At 45.3% G+C, this 21,725-nt stretch overlaps 1 protein-coding gene across 1 annotated transcript in view; it reads left to right on the top strand.

The window, feature by feature from the left end:
- KMT2D (lysine methyltransferase 2D) overlaps positions 1–21,725 on the top strand; it is an 84,270-nt gene that overhangs the window by 54,961 nt on the left and 7,584 nt on the right. The window contains exons 36-47 of the mRNA XM_018561875.1: positions 647–5,689; positions 6,562–6,699; positions 11,278–11,445; positions 11,563–11,719; positions 12,039–12,111; positions 12,214–12,389; positions 12,493–12,647; positions 13,393–13,528; positions 17,356–17,489; positions 17,794–18,940; positions 20,253–20,389; positions 21,413–21,543. Of these exons, the coding sequence (XP_018417377.1) occupies positions 647–5,689; positions 6,562–6,699; positions 11,278–11,445; positions 11,563–11,719; positions 12,039–12,111; positions 12,214–12,389; positions 12,493–12,647; positions 13,393–13,528; positions 17,356–17,489; positions 17,794–18,940; positions 20,253–20,389; positions 21,413–21,543 (7,595 nt within the window). The remainder of the gene's footprint in view (positions 1–646; positions 5,690–6,561; positions 6,700–11,277; positions 11,446–11,562; positions 11,720–12,038; positions 12,112–12,213; positions 12,390–12,492; positions 12,648–13,392; positions 13,529–17,355; positions 17,490–17,793; positions 18,941–20,252; positions 20,390–21,412; positions 21,544–21,725) is intronic.

Raw genomic sequence — 21,725 nt, 5'->3', positions numbered from 1 at the left:
TATTTTGGCCTTTAGTAGTATAAACAGGCAAAAGGTGGAGCCTACAACATGTAGTGGCCTCCAGATCCATCAAGCAGACACATCCAAATGTCTGCATACATATCTTCCAGATTATTTTCTGAGCTGTCCAAAAACCTTAAAACCTGGGCTGCAATGTTGTAAAAAAAACAAAAAAAAAACTTGTGTAATCATGCACTGTCCTACATTTTCCAAACCTCTACGCTTTCCCTTTTGACTAGTGAGGCTGCCCATCACATTTGGTCGACAAACTGCAGTTAAAGGCCGGCCTGATTGCAGCGATACAGGCTGTATTTACAGTTTTACAAAATGGAACACCCTAATTTGTGGGTCTCCTGCTAGCACCTAGAAAGCTGATCTCAGGACAGTGTGGAAAGTAGTGGCACACTTTCTGGCACATGGTATGCTCACTCTGGTTTTGAAGTACAGTTAACACACAGCCCAAAGACTTCTGCAGCAGAGTGTAAGAATTGTTAACTCATACCAGGAAATGGAAGAAGTCGACTTTCTTTTTATAAGATGGGAGCATCAGAAAGTAATTGTACATTTTAGGATGTAATGGTGGCTTTTTAGTCTCCTTTACATATATTTTTAGCATGATGAATAATTTTAATGTATTATTTTACAGGTTCGTAAACAGCAGAAGGAGCATACAAATCTGATGACAGAATATCGGAATAAGCAGCAGCAGCAACAACAGAGCTGTGGTGTACTTCCAAGCAGTCCCAACCAAAACTCTCGGGTTCTGACAAAGGCTCCAGGTCAAATTATCGGTGGGCCTAGTATGCAGCAAGCATCTGCTATGCAGCACAATCAGCTCGTTGGACAAGCTGGAGGTCTGCGTGGTCTGCAGACAGGTTTAGCAATGCAAACACAGCATGGAGCTTCTTATGTAAAGTCTGTATCCCAACAAAATCAAGCTCAAGGGAATAACCCAGCTCTTCCTGGAACCTCCACTGGTTTCTACTCAACCGCTTCAAATCTGCAAGGTCTCACCCCTGAGCAAAGGATGATCCAAGAGCGTCAGCTTCAACAGCAAATACAACTAGCACAGAAGCAGCAGCAACACCAAAATTTCCCACTGTCTCCTCAAAATAATATGTCTCAAGCAATGTTAGCCAAACAACATGGACTGATGGGCAATTCACATGGGATGGTGGTTCAGCAAGCAACTTCACAAACTTCACAACCCCTTATAGGTCATCCTCAGGCATCTGCTTTACAACATCACACAGCTCAGCAGAGACAGATGTTGATGGCACAGCAGCGGGTTTTGGGGTCATCGCCAATGTCTCAACAGCAAAATATAGTAGGGCCTCGTCTTGTTTTGTCGCAGCCCCAGCAGAACTTGGTTGGAGTGTCTCCTCATATGCAGCAGCAAACAGTATTAAGTCAAGTAGGCAATACGTTATCCCAGCTGCCAAGCGCAGGACAGATGCAGCCCCCAAACCAAAATCTCCCAGGCCATCCACAGAGTGTTCACACTCAGCAGGTTTTGAATGCTAAGGATGCAGCTATGGCGGATGTCTCACTGCTTCAAGAAGGTACACTTGAAACCCAAGGGCAGCAACAACAGCAAACTGCAAGCAGCACAGGAATTCCAGATCCTAGTGAATCACAGTCTCAAAAACCGTTAAACCAGAATTCTTTGGGATCTTTGAGCCAAGAAACCGATTTGCAGCCTTTGGAGTCATCAGCAGATGGGCAGCAGCTAAACCAGTCTTCTGAGCAAGAACAGACTCTGTTCAATGCAACAAGTCCATTGCAGCAGTCTGTAAGACAGCAACAGCAGAACAATATTCTTTCTCCCCAACAACAAAGCCTTGGTACTCAACTATCAAATCCTCAACAAGCTCTCAGCCTGGGGAACACACACATGACTGCTGCAACTTCACAACAAACAAGTGTAATTCAGATGCAGAATGTGCTAGCACAAACTCCTGCACAAGGACAGGGAAATGAACAGGCCAAGGTTAATACTGGACAGCTCCACTCGCATCCACTAGGCCAGCAAAGACCAACTCTAAGTGGCCAACAGGCTCCTTATGCTGCTAACCTGATGGCTTTGCAGAACACCCAGCTCATGGCACAAATAAGGGCTCAACTGCAGAGTATTATTGCAAAAAATCCACAGTTGAGACACTTGACACCCCAACAACTGCACCAGTTGCAGGCTATTTTAATTCAGCGGCACCAACAGGCCCAAGCTCTTCGACAGACCGCACAGCAAGATAATGCACAGTCTGCGGCATCACATGCTGTATTAGCAAATGGAACACCTGTTAGTCAGACATCATCTAGAGGTGTTTTCTCAGGTCAACAAGTTGGAACAGTTGGGGCCGAACAGTCAAATTATACGGAGGATAGCACTTCTGTAACTGTGCAGAAAATGGCACCAGAAAGCACTGCTGAAATGCCACAAGCAAATGAACTTGATCAGAACTTGTTAAAATCTCCTGGTGTCATTAGACATGGTGTTGGTCAGAACCAGGAATCTTCTGCTGCTGCCCAGCATGCACAGACTACAGCAGGTTTACATCACCTGGCCCAGCAACCTCCACCTCAATATAGAATGCCCCAGCAAGTATCCTCTAATCCGCAACAGATACCACAATATCCGATGCAACAGCAAGTTCCACAACATCAGCTTCAACCACAAAGTCAGGCTCAGCTACAGCAGACACAGCCGGTTCAGTCACTTCAGCAAATACAAGCGCAGCCTCAGTCAACACAAATGCAACAGCACCAAATACAGCAAGCCCAACAAATCCAACATCAATTGCAACAAGTGCAGCAGTCCCAACAATTCCAGCAGCAACAGTTGCAGCAACTTCAGCAGACACAGCTAGTACAGCATCAGATGCCACAGGTTTCACAGCAGCGTCAGCAAGTACAGTTGCAGCATTTACAACAAACGCATCAAAATCAGATTACACAACTGCAGCAGACTCCACAGCAGGTACAGCACCAGGTGCAAGCACAACCACTGCAGCAAATTCAGCCTCAGCAGCAAGCTCTGCAGATGCAGCAAGCCCAACAACAACAACAGCAGCAGCAGCTTCAACAGTTAAAACAAACCCAACAGCTTCAGCAGTTCCAACAAAGTCATCAACAGGCTCAGCCTTCCATACAAACGCAACAACAAATTCAACCATCGCAGCAGGCACAACCGATCCAACCAGTGGCGCAGTCTCAGCAGATACAACAGATGATCCAAACGCAGCAGCCTCAACAAACATCACAACCACTTCAACAGCAAATTCAGCAGCTGCAGCATCAACTGCAGCAGATTCAACAATTGCAAGCTCAACAACTTCAACAGTTGCAACAAGCGCAACAGACACAACCATTGCAGCAGTCACAGCTTCAGAAGTTGCAGCAAGCACATCAGCAACTCCAGCAATTACAGCAACAACAACAACAGCAACTTCAACAGTTGCAGCAAGTTCAACAGCAGCAGAAGCTCCAGCAGTTACAGCAAGCTCAACAGCAGCTGCAGCAGCTCCAGCAATTGCAGCAAACACAGCAGCAGCAACCTTTGCAGCCAACACCACAGCAGCAGCAACTCCAGCAGTTGCAGCAGACACAACAGCAGCAGCTTCAACAGCAACAAATTCAACAGTTACAGCAAACCCCACAACAAATGCAACTGTTACAGCAACAACTCTTGCAACAAGCACAGCAGCAACAGCAAATACAACTTCAACAAAAACAGCAACAGGTTCAGCTTGCTCAGCAAACACAACAGGTTTTGGATAAACAACAGTTGCAGCAAATGCAGAAGTTACAGCAAACACAACAGCAGCAGCAGCATATGCAACAGATGATCCAAACACAGCAACAAATGTTGCAGCAGCCCACACTTCAGCAAGTTAAGCAACATTTATTGCCACATTTGCAGCAGACCACATCCCCAGCTCAACAACATTTGCAAGGGCAACAAAAACAACAGTTGGAAGCACTCAAGCAGCAGAATGAAGGGCAGCAGGAATTATCTCAGTTACCACCCATGCTTCAGCTTTCATTGTCACAGCAAGCAGAAAACAAGCAGCAAGATGGACATCATCCACAACAGACAGATAATGCACAACAAGCTGATCAGATGCTTGAAACACAAGGCAAAGAAGCATGCCAACCAGTGGAACAAAATCTGATGCAACAACTGCCTCAAACAGACACGCCGCAATTACAGGTGCAACAGGGACAGCATCAGTCACTGTCGTCATTCCCAGGGTTGTCGCAGCAGATTACTGGTCAGCAGCATTTGCAACATGTCCAGCATGCACAGCAGCAAACGCAACAGGTGTCTCATTTGCAACAGAGCTCACAGAGTCAGGCAATGCCACAACTTCAGCAGCAGCCACAGTCTCAGTCGGCTGCAATGTTGCAACAGTTTCAACATCAGGTTCCACAACAGCAGCACCCTCAGCAGCCTCCACAGTTGCAGAATCCAAGCAAAACCACACAGATACAACTCCAACAACTTCAGAATATACAAGTACAACAGCATCTCGTACAAGTAGGGACACAGAACCCACAAAAGATTCAACAAATGGGACAAGCACAAAGTCAAATGCAGCAATTACATATGAAACAGCAAGCTCAACATAAACAAGCTGTGCAAATGCAATTGCAGCTCCAACAGGCACAACTACAGTTAGGTCAGCAGCAGTCTCCTGATTTTAAAGGTCAGTTGCAGCAAAGTGTAGTTCAGGTGCAGCAGGTACAACAAACACAGCCACAAAAGTCTTCTCAAGGTCAGCCCCAGAATATGCAGCAGTTGAAACAAATGCAACAACAGAAGTTACAGCAGATTCAACAAGTGCAACACATCCTGCAACTGAAACAGCAAATGCTCAATCAGCCACCCCAGAGACAGCTTCAATTACAGCAGCAGCTCCAAATGCATTTGCAGCAGCTACGTCAGCAGCAAGCACATTTACAACTTGAGAGTTTACAGGAGCCAAAGAAAGAGCCTCCTGACTCCCCTGCTCAATGTTTGGGAACAGTGACAACTTCACAGGCAGAGAGTCAGGGCAGTTCCCCAGGAGAATATATTCAGACTTCACAGCCCAGTGCTGGCTTGCCAGAAGCGGTGTCCAGCCAAAGCCAAAATTCAGAATCTTCACTTTTCAGTACACCAGCTGTTGTTCAAAGTGAAACAACAGTTCAGGTCATTAATGCTCCAGATGTTAAATCGGCAGAAGTAACAGATTGTGATGCTTCTACCAAGGAATCCAAGGATACTGGGTCTCCCGAGGTGATTGGGGGCCAGGCAGGCCCAGGTGACACAGGGGACATGCAGACAAATGTATCTTCTCACGAAGAAAGCATGGAAACAGAAGATCAGACCAAGCAAGAAATGGTTGCAAATCCTCCTCAAGAAAATGGTGAAAGTGCGCAGCCACCTAAGCCTCCTAAAGAAGAGTGTGTGGAGGAAGGTGTGTCTGGTAGTCAGGATGTAAAATGCGAAGCGAATGGTGACCCAGCAACTGTTGGAGCTAAAGGAGAGGCTGGCCATCTCTTACTGCAGAAACTGCTCCGTGCTAAGACTGTGCAGCTTGCTTCACAGCGCTCTGCAGAAGCCATTCATACAGATATCAATGGCCACATAGATAACAAGTTGGCTGTTTTGGAGCAGAAGTTACAAGCCACACCTCGTAATAAAGATGTAAGTTAATGATTTGTTATCTTGTTGATCATTCGTTTACAGTGTTAATTAAAAGCTACTAGAGCCCCCTGCTTCCAGCTTGCTCTTTATGTACAATTAACTTGAATGAAAAGTAGGGATGCACCAATGCGGTTTTTTTTGGTATCAAGTAAGAGTACCGATTTATTCTTTTTTTGGTACTCGGCGTACCAATACAGAAGTCCCATTTAAGGAAGCCAGGCGGCGTGTAATGACTCACCACCTGATTAGCCGGGCGGCGTGTAAAGAGTCGCCACCGGGCTTCCCGATTAGCCATCTCCATGTTTCTCGTCACTACCGTACATGACGAGAAAGCATGGAGCCATCTTTCTGGCCAGTCAGGAAGCTGGGCGCCGTGTAATGACGTGGCTTTCCAGCTTCCTGATTGGCTGTGAAGCCCGCTCCATGAGGTGACAAGGGAGCATGAAGCCGGCTTACTGGCCAATCAGAGCCGGGCGTCGCGTCATTATACGGCGCCCGGTTTCCTGATTGGACGGGAAGCCGGCTCCATGCTCCCTCGTTACAGCAAGGAGCCGGCTTCCCGGCCAATCAGGAAGCGGGCAGCGTGTAGTGACTCGCTGCATGGGTTCCTGATACCGGGAGCTCGGGTACCGGGCTAGGCATCAGAGCCTTTGGGCGAGTACGAGTACTCGCCCAAATACTCTGCACCGATTTCCCTAATGAAAAGATGTCTAAGTGCTTTGTGCAGCATCGATGGCGGCAGTGTATTTTCACAGATTTCATATATCTCCACTGAAAACAATCTTTTCTTTTTACTGGGGTTCTCCTTTTATCTTAAACCTTTGTTATATTTTTATCTTTTGAGTGAGTTGAGCTTTTTTTTTTTTTTTTAGGATCCTTGTGCAAAAAAAGCTGTACCAAAACCAAAAAGGACACAGAAGACTAATGAAAAAGTACCAAATTCCCGTAAAAAGATAAGGAGAGAGGATAGCCTAAAATCTCCAGATGCTATTGTGAAGCAGCTGAAACAGGTAAATGGTGGTATTGCCATGTAGCCATACTTGATTTATTGTATATAAACATTCATACTTCACTGTGCCAAGTCTTGCAGACTACATGATAGCTATCCTGGTATCAAGTACAATCCCTTGTGTTACAGCACAATTTGGCATATACCTAGCCCATAGAAGCTTTCCATTTGAACCTGTGGTCCTTTTCAATGTGAAAGTGTCACTACAATTCTAATTTGTTTAGCATTCATTGAGGGGCATAGGAATTTAATGACTGCTGGGTTATACTGCCACCTACAGGACTATTTGTACACTGGCAAGCAAAAAGCAGTGCCAGCCAGGTATAACCCCTCCTACTTCCAGCATGTCTTACTTTTATGCTAGTGTCCTAGGAGAATGGACGCCTATTCTCTGCTAAAAAAAATTCTACCCTTTTTTTGCTGGCTATTCTTTTTCTGGAATTTTAAAGTTAATTTCCACCTTTTTGTAAGTGATTAGCATTTATTGTGGTAATGTAAATGTGCAGTGATGTATGTATGTATGTATGTATGCGTGTGTACATTTTAATGACTCGCATTGCAGACTTTCTTCATCTTTTTATGAACATTTTATTAGGCCTCAAACCTACAAATTCAAGGTTTTCTCCACAGGAAACTTGGTCGACACCAGGGTCAGATTTTAAAGCAGGCTGTTAATAGCTGCCCCTCTCCCTGTGATTGTGTAACATGATCACAAAGCACCAGCTCTGTCTTTGTACACAATACACTGTCTGGGGGGTGGGGGGGTGCCACTATGAATGCTAATGAATGGGAGGTGGAAAGCTCACTGAGAGCTCAGTTGTAATATACACAGATTGCTTGTAGAGCGCAGAGGTGGCCATTTCCATGAGGCTATAAGGAGGAAAGCTAACAAAAAACATAAGCTTATGTGTTCATATACAGCAACAGCTATCCACATTGGCGGATCCTCAGCAAATAGCTGTGGAGGCCGTACCTGGACTTTTCTCAATCGAGGGGGGACTTCCGTCAGTCTTCTCAGTCGTCTGGTCCCAGGACATTTCAGACTCTTGGGTTCAGTTGTATGTAGGGGACACAAACTAGAATTCCAGTCTGCGCACTTCTCCTCGCTGTAAAACTCATCCGCTTCTCCGGAAACGCAGATGGATGTTCACACTGCTCTCGAACGCCTCCGCTCTCAAGGGATCCTAACCTTCACCCAGAGTGACAAATGTTCCAGGGATTTTACTCAAACTAGTTCACAGTCCGCAATCCACATATCTGCATATTTCCGGCACATCAATATGACCTGCATTTTGCTGTGGTTACACATTACCAGTTTTTTTATCACGTCTTTGGCCTTTCTACTGCCTCTTTGGTATACACCAAGCTGCTGACTCCTGTTCTCACCTTACTTCACTCTTGGGCGATCCCAATTGTGGGTTATCTGAAGGGCACTGATGACTCAGGTATGTTTGCCAATGTTATCTGGACAGTGCAGACCCTGTTGTGAGCAAGTTCCAGCATCTGTGCTCCCATGCTAGGGCTCTATGGTCCAGGAACTGCCCATCAATTTGTTTCTGCATGATGTGTTTTGGGCCTGATGGTGGCCTCCTTCATATTGTGCCCAGTTTCACTCCAGACCATTACAGCTGCACATTTTGTCAGCATAGGAAAAGTAGGCTTGGCCTCGGAATCATCCCATGTGCCTGAATATCAAGGCCAGTCTTCTTTGATAGATCTCCAGTATGGCACTGGAATCAAGAAACTCCATGCTCTGGATAGTTTTCATGATGAATGCCATGATGATTAACTATAAGGAAGGGAGGGGGTGGGCGGGTTATAGGTCACACTGCTCAAACAGTGGGGAACGTGATTCTGGCTTCGGCAGAAATTTACATTCTAGGTCTGAGCATTGTACACATTCTGGCCATGGAAAATTGGAAGACAGACTTCCCCAGTAGTCAATGTCTGGATTGTGCAGAATGGTTCCACCACCCGAGTTATTTTGGCCTCTCTATCGCAGGTGCAAGTCGCCCGATGTGAACTTCCTGGCCTCCAGCTTAAACATAAATTGGACATGTTTTTTTGCCAGGACTAGGGATCCTGTGGCCTTCACAGTGGATCCTCTGGTAGCTTAAGAGCACTTCCACTTGATATACACCTTTTGCCCCTCTGAAACCTCATTTTCGCCTGCTCCACAATATTGAGGTGGAGGGTATTCCAGTGATCCTCAATGTACTGAACTGCGCCAGAAGGACATGGTACTTGGATATAGGCTTCTAGCAGACCCTCTGAGGGTCCTCCTGGATTGTTCGGATCTTCTTTTCCAAGGACAGATTTACCATCCTGCCTTTTGGTTGCTGGCTTTAACAGCTTGACTGCTGAAGCCTAGGTCTTAAGGGAGAGTCCCATCATACCTACGCTCCTAAATGCTAGGAATTTGACTTCTTAAAAAGTCTACTGTCACACTTGGAAATCTTAGTTCTCCTGGTGCCATGCCAGAAAGTTATTTGTGGGAAGAATTTTGTCTTTTCTCAAGTCTGGTCTTAAACGGTGTTTTGGCCTTGAGTATTCTTAGGCTAGGTTCACACATAGGCGGCATTGTTTTTGCGAGTTTGTAAGCACGTGTTCAGCCTGCGGTTGTTTTCACATTTTGATGTGTGTTTGTTCGTGCATACATGAAGACGCCTGCTTTGACTGGCAGCTTAAGAAACCTTGCACGCACGAAAATGTGTAACCTGCTTCTGCCGTGTGTTTTCAGGCATATGCATTGAAGTCTATGGCGCATAAACGCGCTGTCAACTGTCCAAAGAAGCGCATGTACCTTTTTTGCCCATTTTGTTGTTTTTCTGCTGGCATTTTGCTGTTTAGGTGCCAACAGGGGCCATGGAAAATCATGGGATTTCCTGTGTTGGACGCTTAATAGCGATTTTTCCAATAGCTCAAAAGTGCCTAGGTCTAAAGCAGGCCTTAAGGTTTAGGTTTTTGCTCTAGTCATTCTTTTCCAAAGACCGCCTGCCACTCATTCTTTGGTTAAAGTACTCGCACAGGGTGTTGCTAACTTCGCAACCCCCTCCTCTTGGCTTTGTGAAATCCTAACATGGTTAGATTTTGCAAAACCCACCCTTTGAACCAATTTTTAGGAATATTCGCTTGTCTACCCTGGCTCATAAGCTTGACTCAGACCATCACCTCTCAGAGGTGATAGCAATAAGTTGGTAGACTCTTCTTGCCAAGAGCCTGTCCTTGTGTTACACCAGTATAGTGTTGTCTTGAGGCCTAAAGCATTCTTTCTTCATAAGGTGGTTTCTGCTTTCAATTTTAACACGGACATTGTTCTTCCCTCCCTCTCAGTTTTTCTCCACTGTCTTGATGTGGTATGCACTGTTCGAGTCGGCCTTTAAGCTACAGTTTCCTTTAGACAATTTAGATTCTCTTTTTTTTTTTCTTTTTTTGTGCCTGAAGGTCTCTGCAGGGGACTCTCTGCCTCTCGTTCCTGTATCTACTGGTGGCTCTTTAAAGACCAGTCTCCTAGCTTTCTTTTGTTCCTACTTGGGTTTGCTTGCCTTAGTTTCCTGTGTTGCTCTCCCTTCAGATGGACTGCTTTTTAGACGTCCTGAAGGTGAAAGACTTATGTCCATTTGCTAGTCAAATCCTCCTTTAGGCAGTTTCACCTGACCGTTAATGACTTCCTGTGTGTCTCAATAGATGAAAAAGTAGTATATACCCCTTCATTACCATGCCATTTATCCATTTTTAGTGCTGTAATAGTTGGACAGAGCTTTATTTCTCATGTTATTTAACGACTGGGTATTTTATGTTTTGCTTACATTTACCGTCAAAATAATCCCACCATCTTTGGTGGGAAGTGGCATTTTAAACCTCCTAAAACAATCCCCCAATCATTGATGGTGTTTGGCACTTTAAGCCAACACCTGCAAACACACACACTAAAAAAAAAACAATCCTCATTGGTGGCCAGTGGCACTTACAGAGCTCACGGCCCTGATCTGCCGATCCTCCTTTTTGCTGAGTTTACAAAATTCAGCCCATTTCACTATAAAGGTAAACTTCCTTTGTTGTGGCTTAATACTTGTAAACTTGCTAGTGTTTACATGTGTGACGGCTGCTATTGGTTTACAGAAATCGCAAGTTATAAACAGTGCTCTAGAAATACACATCCCCCTCTGGCGGAACAAAGGTGAGTAGCGTACACAGATACCACCCCTCTGTGTTAGTGTTCATGCTGTTACTACTTATTGTTACAAAACAGGCATGCTGGTTGAAGGAGGGGCTCGCCTACAATATTTTTTTGTTTGCCAGTGTCCAGTCTTTCTGTAGGCAACAGCATAACCTGATAGTTAATGAGTTACTGGGTTCCTTGATGGACTCAAAAAAAAGTTTTTTACAGTGAGTGAAAAAATTCTATTTCTTTTGGCAGTTAGTATTATATGGAAGAAAAATTAAACTATTAAGATAAATGACCATCTGCGGATAGGAAGTACTTGCTAAGAAGGCAATATTAACTTGAAAGTTGCTGGAAAAATAACACCCTTATTAAAAAGATAAAAATGAACTACAAAATTATTTTCTTTTGCAGGAGCTTTCTCTATTGCCATTAGTGGAACCTTCAATCACCGCCAACTTCAGCCTGTTTGCACCATTTGGAAGCAGTAGTCCAGTTAATGGTAAAAGTCCACTAAAAGGCACTTTTGGTAGTGGAGCCTTGGATAGCATTCCTGACTACTACACTCAACTGCTAAGCAAGGTACCTTTTGTTTATTGCTAGATGGACATTACATGAATTGACAGAATCATTGTTTTATTTATGTAGAGTCAATTTGTTATCAAAGGTTTGCCTTTTTTTTTATAATTCTATCTTAAGAATAACCTCAGCAATCCCCCTACACCACCTTCATCGCTGCCTCCAACACCACCTCCATCTGTGCAGCAGAAAATGGTGAATGGCGTGACAGCAGCTGAAGAGTTGACTGAAACAAAGAAGGAACCTGAGAGCAGTACAGAAACAGAGGTCAAAAAAGGTGTGATCAGTTTTTTCTGCCTAAGTGTTGTACAAAAAAAGACCGAAGGGTTCAATATTGAATTGCTGACATGAGCATTTTGCCGTTGTTGAAATCTGCACAGGAAAATGTCACCTCATTGCAGCCTGTGTGTGAAATGTGATGCACTCACAGCTATAATTTCTGACACGTATTTACTGTACTTTCTGTTATTTTAACAAAATGTATTTTATGTGGATGTTCTAAACTTGGACTAAATATTGGCAACTCCCTCATTGAAGGGTGGTATACAACTGGTGATCCTCCTGAAAGCACGCTCATGTTTCTGCTTTTCTTTTAGGCTCAGATGAGCGCAACTTGGACCTTTTGGCTGCCCTTCCCACTCCCCCACACAACCAGAGTGAAGATGTCAGGTGAGGAAAGACTGTTGGCTTCAACGTACATTCATGAATGGATAGTAATATATATGAGCTGTTGTAAGAATAGCATGTCTTAGTGTGATGTTTGTTTCCCAGGATGGAGAGTGATGAAGAAAGTGATTCTCCTGACAGCATTGTGCCAGCTTCCTCCCCTGAAAGCATTCTTGGAGAGGACACGCAACGGTTTCCTTCATTGTGTGATGTGAAAGAGGAGGAGGAAGAGCGAGCCTTATCTCCAGTGATACCACTTATTCCTCGTTGTGCCATACCAGGTTAGTTACTCCAATTGGATTTACTCTTGAGGTGTAATATTTACTTTTTGAGCCTAAAACACTTGTATATTCTGCTAATACTTCTAATGTCTTTGTGAAACAGTGTTTCCAGATGTGAAACCTGCAGAGGCTTCGTCTGCTCCACCAGAGTGCTCTGATAAGATAATGTTGAATGCTGCTGGAGGAGCGATATCCTGGGATAAAGGCAAAAGCAGTGAGGTCTCAGTTATGTTGACAGTATCTGCAGCAGCAGCAAAGGTAAGTGAAGCTGGTCAGACCGAGGTTACCTTACATGTTTACTGTTCTACAGTTTTTTTAGAGAATCTAAACAAATTTATAGTGGTTTATATACAGTTCTTATAGATGTAACTAAATAAATAAAATATATAATTTTAAGTCGAATACAGAAATATGATGTATTTTCAGCCAGCAGGCAGAGCGCTAGGCTTCTTCTGTGTGTTTTTCAGGCTATAGTTATCTGCTTTAATTTAAAATAATGCGAGTTCGCAAAGCTCAATAGCCCAAAATGAAATGTGAACATACAAGTTAATGAGTAAGAACAGTTGACCCAATTTTCTTTTCCTTCAAAAAGAACTGAACCAGGTTTCAATCACAGATAGTGGCTTAAAGTAAACATCTTCTGATGTGCTCTCTTAGGAAAATTATGGTATTCTGTGAACCCTGTGTTGTGGTTGCACCCATGTATTGGTTATTTCTAAAACAAAGAATGGCTAAAAACAGATTTTTTGTTTTTTTTAAACCATTTATAAAATTGACCCCCAGACAATTAGTTGGTAAAGGAAGTTGGATATATTTTTAACACATTTAATAATGTGTTTCAAAAGTTTCTGCATATAAGAATATATGGACATTGGGCAGCATAAATATAGCAAGCAAACGTGGTTTACAAGAACTCAAAATTTGTCCTCGAGGATAGCAACACCACAGTTCTATATTTTTTTATATAGTTTTGAAATAATGTTTTGCTTTTCCCAATCTTCAGAATTTGAATGGTGTGGTTGCAGCTGTTGCTGGTCTTCTGAGTATCAAGTTACCAAACTCCTATGAAGTGCTTTTCCCAGACAGCGGGCTGAAAACTAATGTAGAGGTGAAGAAGCCTGCGGATCCTTCCACAGAAGGTAAGTGGATATTCGTATATATCGCATTTAATAAAGATCACTTGGTTTTGCAATTATATTTTTCTGTCGTCCTGTTAACTTGTATTGATGTACATAAATAAAACTAACAAATGTCCTTGGCCATAGTGTCTGAGCCTTAATTAGAGTGAGCAAGGGTGATCAGTGATGCAGAAGCATACCAGGTAACCCACGTGTTAAATATCCAAATAAGAGAAGGTTTTTTTAGAAAAAGAAAATAATCCAAGAAAGATGTTTAGTGTGGAAGTCAAGATATGGAATTAGTGGGTTGGGAACCTGCAGGAGAAGGACGCTAGGCACAAAACTAAAGACCAATTACAGCCTAGGGGCGGCCCCTGCCGGTGGCCAAACCCCCCACCTGCTGTTCCCGTCCGGGCAACCGTTTCTTCCCGTCCAACACGCGGCTGTCCCCTTCGCGGTTGGCGGATCTCCGTCGCGCGGTGGTGGACCTTTGGGCCCAGGGGGTGATTGTTCCTGTTCCCTCCGCGGAAAGATTCCAAGGGTTTTATCAAACCTGTTTACTGTGCCCAAGACGGAGGGGGTATGGCCCATCCTGGACCTCAAACGCTTGAACACCTTCGTGCGGGTCCGTCGGTTCCGGATGGAATCCATCCGGTCTGTGGTGGCATGGCTCCGTCAGGGGGATCTGCTGGCCTCCATCGATATCCGGGATGCATACCTTCATGTACCCATTTGCGAGCCTCATCGGCGATATCTTCATTTCGCGGTGGGGGAGCACCTTTGGCCTCCTTCGAGTCGGTGCCTTTTGCACAACACCATACCAGGACCCTGCAGAGGAACATCCTGGTACAGTGGGACAAGTCCCCCCTTGTCATTGGACAGGGAGATTCGCATCTCTCGGGAGGCGAGAGCCTCCCTGCGGTGGTGGCTTCAATATCCGATCTTGGTGCGGGGGAAGTCTTTTCTCCCGGTGCATTGGACGGTGGTCACCACGGACGCCAGCCTTTGGGGCTGGGGCGGGGTCTTGGGCTCCTTGACCGTGCAGGGTCGTTGGTCGCCGGGAGAGTCCCGTCTGTCGCTTAAATGTGTTGGAACTTCGGGCGATTCGCCTCTCTTCCTCATTGGTCGGCCTGGCTCCAGGGTCTGGCGGTTCGGGCCCAGTCGGACACCGCCACTGCGGTGGCGTACGTCAACCACCAGGGCGGCACAAAAAGCGTGGCCGCGGGTCGAGAGGTGTTCGGGATTCTGTCCTGGGCGGAACATCGAGTTCTGGCTCTCTCGGCGGTCTACATCCCGGGAGTGGACAATTGGCAGGCCGATTACCTCAGTCGACAGTCGGTGGATCCGGGGGAGTGGTCTCTGCACCCGAGGTTTTTCAGCAGCTCTGTCGTCGCTGGGGGACGCCGGAGGTGGATCTTCTGGCGTCTCGGTTCAACCGCAAGGTGGACAGGTTTGTGGCCCGGGCCCTGGATCCCTGGGCGGAGGCCGTGGATGCCCTGGTGGCCCCTTGGGGTCATTACGGTCTAATTTACGCCTTTTCCTCCACTGTATCTGTTGCCTCAGCTGCTGCGTCGGATCGTGGTCGAGGGCGTCACTGTCGTCCTCGTGGCCCCGGATGGGCCCCGGGGGGCGTGGTACGCGGACGAGGTTCAGCTGGTGGTGGACGCCCCGAGGCGTCTGCCTCTGCGCCCCGATCTTCTGTCCCAGGGTCCTGTGTTCCATCCTTCTTTACAGTCGCTGGCTTTGACGGCGTGGCTATTGAGAGCCAGGTCCTGAAGGACCGGGGGTTGTCCGATGCGGTCATATCCACTAGGCTCAGAGCGCGCAGGGCGGTTTCTAGTAGAATTTACCATCGCCCGTGGAGGGCCTATTTTGCCTGGTGTGAGGCTGGGGCCCTGTCCCCGCGTTTCTTCATCAGCGGAATCCTTGCGTTCCTGCAGCGCGGGGTGGCTCAGGGTCTGGCCTTGAGTACTGTGAAGGGCCGAATCTCGGCCTTGGCGGTGCTTTTCCAGCGGCCTTTGGCGTCTAATGCTTTGGTTCGCACCTTTTGTTCAGGGGGTGACACGCATTGCTCCCCTTGTCCGCGCGTCTTTGGTTCTGTGGGATTTGAATCTCGTGCTTTCGGTGTTGCAGGAATACCCGTTTGAGCCTCTTCGGGAGATTCCGCTTATATCTTTGTCACAGACAGTGGCCTTTTTGGTGGCCATCACTTCTGTTCGGCGGATGTCGGAGTTGGCTGCCTTGTCCTGCAAGTCCCCCAATGCTGGTTTTGCATCGGAACAAGGCGGTTCTCCGTCCTCGGCCGGCGTTCCTGCCGAAGGTTGTGTCGGCATTACATCTGAATGAGGACATTGTCTTACCTTCCCTGTGTCCAAAGCCGGTTCATAGGAAGGAGCGTGCGCTCCACTGTTTGGATGTGGTTCGCGCTCTTTGTGTTTATTTGGAAGCTACGGCTTCTTTCCGCGGGACCGACTCCCTGTTCGTGCTCACGGAGGGTCCTCGTAAGGGTCGGGCCGCGTCGGCGGCTACCATCTCTAGGTGGATACGTACTGTTGTGACTCAGGCGTACGCCGTTAAGGGGCGTGAGCCTCCATTTCCTGTCACTGCCCATTCTCCTAGGGCTGTTGGGGCTTCCTGGGCTTTCCGCCACGGGGCCTCTGTTTCTCAGGTTTGTAAGGCCGCTACTTGGTCTTCTGTTCACACCTTTGTTAAGTTCTACAAGGTGGACGTGTTAGCATCGGCGGATGCTGGTTTGGGGCGCAAAGTGTTGCAGGCGGCGCTTTGAGGGGTCTTTTGGGTGTTTTGTTGTTGCCCATCCCTCAGTGTGTTACTGCTTGGTGACGTCCCTACCATTCAGGATCTACGATCTGTTGCCTGTGTCCTTCAATGAACGGGAGAGAAAATAGGATTTTTGTACTCACCGTAAAATCCTTTTCTCTCCGTTCATTGAAGGACACAGGCCCCGCCCTCTTTATGGGGTGTACACTCCTAACTGCTTGTTACTAAACTGGAGACTTGTCAGCAGGTGGGGGGTTTGGCCACCGGCAGGGGCCGCCCCTAGGCTGTAATTGGTCTTTAGTTTTGTGCCTAGCGTCCTTCTCCTGCAGGTGGCGATATTACCCTACCATTCAGGATCTACGATCTGTTGCCTGTGTCCTTCAATGAACGGAGAGAAAAGGATTTTACGGTGAGTACAAAAATCCTATTTTTTTGGTCTTCTGATATTAGACTTGCTTCCCTCTGTTAACTTATTACCTGGCCTTGTCGTCCTTGCCACATAAGCAGTTCAGTCTCACCCGGGGCCAGCTATGGGCATTGGTCTTTCAGGCGGCTCTAGTTGCGTGCAGTGTCCATTTATATTGTTCATGTTGTTCATGTTGTGCTTGTTTGCTGTTACCCACCCCTCATTTGGGTTGATTTAGGACGTCACGTAGGTGAGAATTCTTCTGTCCCTTAGTGGACAAGGAAGACAGTTGGATTTTTTTGTAATAGCCATAAAATCCTTTTAATTGGATTTCCATTATGGGGCACAGGACACACCCCTCTGTTTGTGATCATGCTCTTGGTACTGCTTGCTACAAACAGAGGCATGCTGGTAGAAGGATGGGTTATTCTAGGCTGCTCCTTCCCTTTTTTTTTTTTTTCCTCTGCCAATCCTTTTGTAGATGGCAGCATAACCTTTGAGATTTATTTTGTCCCTCAATGAGCTTCCAGCAGGTTTATTTCCTATTAGAGCAGCGATAACTCATATATGTCCTAACGCATATCATTTGGGTTGTCAGGAATGTATAAATTATGAATTCTTCTTTAACTGGACTTATATAAATCATTACTATACCTTTTTACAGGTGAAGCCACTGAGAAGGACAAACCTCAACCCGGAAAACTAGAGAGCAGCACTGACTGGTTGAAGCAACTTGACGCTGTACTTCCTGGTTACACACTTAAGAGCGAGCTGGATATCCTTACTCTCTTGGCACAAGTTAGTTATTACATATTTGTATCTAAATCCTAACTTGTTCACATTTGTCATGGAGTTATTTTAGTGTAAAGAGAAACCTTTATTATGAAATACTGTTCTGCCATACTTGTCAGCTAGTCATACCAGCCAGTGTAATTCTGTCTAATAGAAAGCACTCGCAGATGGTTGCATATATACATCTGCCATTAGTAGATTTGTAACCTTCAAGACAAAGGCCTAAATAACAAAGTATAGACTGTCTTTCTTTTACATTTCCTTCTATGGCTATCACCTTCTAATAATAATTTTTATGTTTTTCTTTTAGGAAGAGACTGCTATGGAAAAGCCAGTAAGTCACTGTTATGTTAACAATGTGTCCATCCTGGATGTACGTCGACTTCCTGTGTTGCCTGAAGAAACATCCCCGCCTCCATCTCCATTTGTCCCATCGCCTGCAAGTCCCATGGAGCCTCCTGCTGCTGAACCAGAGCCAGTTCCACCTCCTGTACCAAGTCCTCTGCCGCCACCTCCTCAATCCCCAGTTATTGAGGATGCAATGGACACAAATAAAATTAAGCAGCGGGCACGTCCTTTGGATGAAAGCGCGGAGGAGCCACGACTGAAAATAAAGAAGTGGAAAGGAGTCCGCTGGAAGAGACTGCATATCTTGATAACCTTCCAGAAGGTTAATACCCGTCATTGTGAGAAGGAGGTGTGTGAGGTAATAGAAAGACTAGGCACCACTCTTAAACCTGATACATTGCCTCCAGATCTTCGAAAATGTTGCTTCTGCCATGAGGAAGGGGATGGACCTACAGATGGACCTGCACGGCTTCTGAACCTAGATATTGATCTCTGGGTGCACCTTAATTGTGCTTTGTGGTCTACAGAGGTTTATGAGACACAGGGTGGTGCACTGATTAATGTAGAAGTGGCACTGCATCGTGGTTTGCTTACAAAGTGTTGCCTGTGCCAGAAAACAGGTGCCACCAACAGCTGCAATCGAATACGCTGTCCAAATGTCTATCACTTTGCCTGTGCCAATCGTGCCAAGTGCATGTTCTTCAAGGACAAGACCATGCTTTGTCCAGTGCACAAGTTAAAGGGTCCTTGTGAGCAAGAACTGAGCTGCTTTACTGTCTTCCGAAGGGTATATATTGAGCGGGATGAAGTGAGTCAGATTGCAAGCATCATTCGGCGTGGTGATCGCATCCACATGTTCAGAGTTGGTGGACTTGTTTTTCATGCCATTGGTCAACTTCTGCCTCATCAAATGCAGGATTTCCACAGTGTAACTGCCCTGTACCCCGTGGGATATGAGGCAACACGGATTTACTGGAGTATGCGCCATAGCCATCGCCGGTGTTCATATCGCTGCAGAGTTTGTGACAATAATGGACAGCCAGAATTCTCTGTACAGGTCATTGAATATGGCTATGAGGATGTCATTATGACCGATTCTTCTCCGCAGGGTAAGTTTCTACAAATGAAATGTGCAGTATGGAATACATTCCTTAGATTCTTTTCAGTTTACACATATATAAGACACATGGAGCACAGAGTAGTGTATGCACTTAACTATCATGACCATTGATTAGACCTCTTCTCACTGTTACAAAGAGTATTTGAGAGAGGTTAAAGGTACATTGAAAACCAACATCTGCAGAATGCATAGCTGACCTCTGCCTAGAGCTTCTGGTTTTTGTCTTCACAAGAAGAATCCATGTTGGCAGAGACATTTCAATCCTCACATTAGGGACTTGGCTCAGCTCCCTTCACATACAGTTCTAGGGTCACTTTTGTCAATGCACCTTAGCCCAGAACGCTTTGACTTGTCATTAAAACAGTGGATATAAAAAGTCTACACACCCCTGTAAAAATGCTAGGTTTTTGAGATGTAAAAAAAAAGACCAAGATAAATCACTTCAGAATTTGTTTCCACCTTTTTAATGTGACCTACAATCTGCGCAATTCAATTAAAAGCAAACTGAATTGTTTTACCCCTTAGTGACTAGTGATGTCCATACTACGTCACTGGCACTGGGCCCGTTTAAACAGACTGGCTGAGACTCTGTTTACATTTGTAAAACCGACTGTCGGCTTTACAATAGAAGCGATTGTGGTGACTCAGCTGTCGCCAGATCGCTTCTTGGGGCCAGAAATTGGGCCACCAACACCCCCTGGTGGGAAAAGCATGCTCCGCTGCTCCTCCTACGGGCCCGGGACCAGATTCTTGGGTGTCGGGGAGCGGGGGGAGGTCTTTTGGACCCCCACCATTATTCTTGTGGTCCAGTCCGAACAAAATGCTGCAAGCGGGCTGGAACGCAGTATTTCTGGTGTGAACTAGCCCTCAGGCCTAACCTGCAATGTGAGTCATGAAAATGTTTACATCATCACTGTAACTCATTAACACAGTAAATGCTAATCAATTACACAACTAAACGATCTTCATTAAATTTACCAAAACTTATGAAGGGTTATGACCTTCCTAAATTTGGATTGAAACAAAACAGTTTGGGCCCTTGCATTATATAGTTGTCGGTAAATCTGAAGGAGAATGTATAGAAATTGTATAGTTGGATCGTAAACTGTGTAGGCAGCTTTAGACGTTTACCTGCTTCCGCCACAGACTTTTTAGGAAGTTTGCCCTAGAAAAGGGTTCGTGGTTGTTAGAAACGTGCTCGTATTAAATGTTTGCTTTGGTGCATACAGGCTAATACAAAATAACTGCATAATAATTGATCCAAAATAAGCTTTTAATGCTTGTGTTTTTCTGTTGCCCAGCTCTCTGGAATCGTGTTGCAGAACCTGTTGCACGGATGAGGAGAGAAACTGGAATGCTGCGCCTTTTCCCCGAGTATCTGAAAGGAGAAGAGATGTTTGGTCTGACGCTACATGCAGTACTGCGTATTGCTGAGTCTGTAAGTTCTGTTAGGGTATCTCTTCCCACATATTCATTTTCATTAGGGATGCAACGATATCAGTTCAGATACCAGTGCCGATACTTGGCATTTTCATGAGAACTACCAGGGTTGCATCGGTTGCAGCTGGGACCTGGCTCTGGCGCTCCACCACTGTCCTGAAATCATTAGTCTGTATTGTTTTAGAACTGTCACATGACAAACAAAAATGTATCACTGCTTGTATCTGTGAGTACTTGGACGAGTATCAGTACTTGCAAAAATGGTATCGCTGCATCCCTTTTATATATGTATATAAAAACAAAATCGTACATTAAAACAGAGATGTACAAATCACAGGAGCTCTGTGTGCTCCTCCAAATGACCGCTGCCTCCTAACTTCTAAATTTTTTCTCTGGTCTTGGAGCTGGAAAAGTATCTGTACATGTACTTGTACCGAGTACGGTACTTGGTATATGAATATCCATAATTTTCATGTTAATATTTAAGATGTCTGTCAAGGTTCTCATTTATAAAGGTCATGGCATAGCTAGTATTAGTTGGTCACATCCAACTGGACTCGTTCAATATTACAGAACAGTTGAACGCGACTACTACTAGCTATTTAAGATATTATATTTTTTCTAATGTTTCTTCCTATAAAGTAAAAAAAACAATCAAGTAAACATTATGATTTCAGCTATGCAGCCAAGGTTTACTTTTTAGTTGTATAGAAATGTTGGTATTCAGAACTCTGTTCATCAATTTGCAAAGAAACTGTATAGTTGTAGTGGTCAGTTAAAAAAATCCTTTGCTACTGCAGTACAATTCCTTTTTACATTGTTCAGATATTGCCACGGTTAATTTTTGTATGTCTCCCACAAAGTTGGTGCACTATGTGCGCCTCAGTGTGCATGAAAAGCACTTGTAAAGATGCATTTAAAGGTGCATGTATTTTTAAACAAGTGTAAATGGTCTCTTTTATTATATGGTATTGTGAAAAATGTGACCTAGAGAATAAATATTTCCATGTGTTGCTTATAGTTGCCTGGTGTGGAGAACTGTCAGAACTATCTCTTCCGATATGGCAGACATCCTTTAATGGAACTGCCTCTAATGATCAACCCAACTGGCTGTGCCAGATCCGAGCCGAAGATTATGACCCATTATAAAAGGTAAGAGGCCTGTTTAGTACTCTAGTTGGTACTTGTATTTCGGACCTGTTTTAAAAGGGGGAAAAAATAAAGATCTTCTAGTAAAAATAATGATGTAGCTGTGAGTTTCCCCAAGTGTATCAACCAGTGACGTGCCTTCTGTGCTGGGTGAGGCATCCCCCAGCCCGCCATAGCTCCGCCCC

This window comes from Nanorana parkeri, unplaced genomic scaffold (assembly GCF_000935625.1).
Source record: "Nanorana parkeri isolate BGI_ZX_2015 unplaced genomic scaffold, ASM93562v1 scaffold549, whole genome shotgun sequence".
Taxonomy (NCBI): Eukaryota; Metazoa; Chordata; class Amphibia; order Anura; family Dicroglossidae; genus Nanorana; species Nanorana parkeri.
This window is presented reverse-complemented; position numbering and strand designations above follow the sequence as displayed.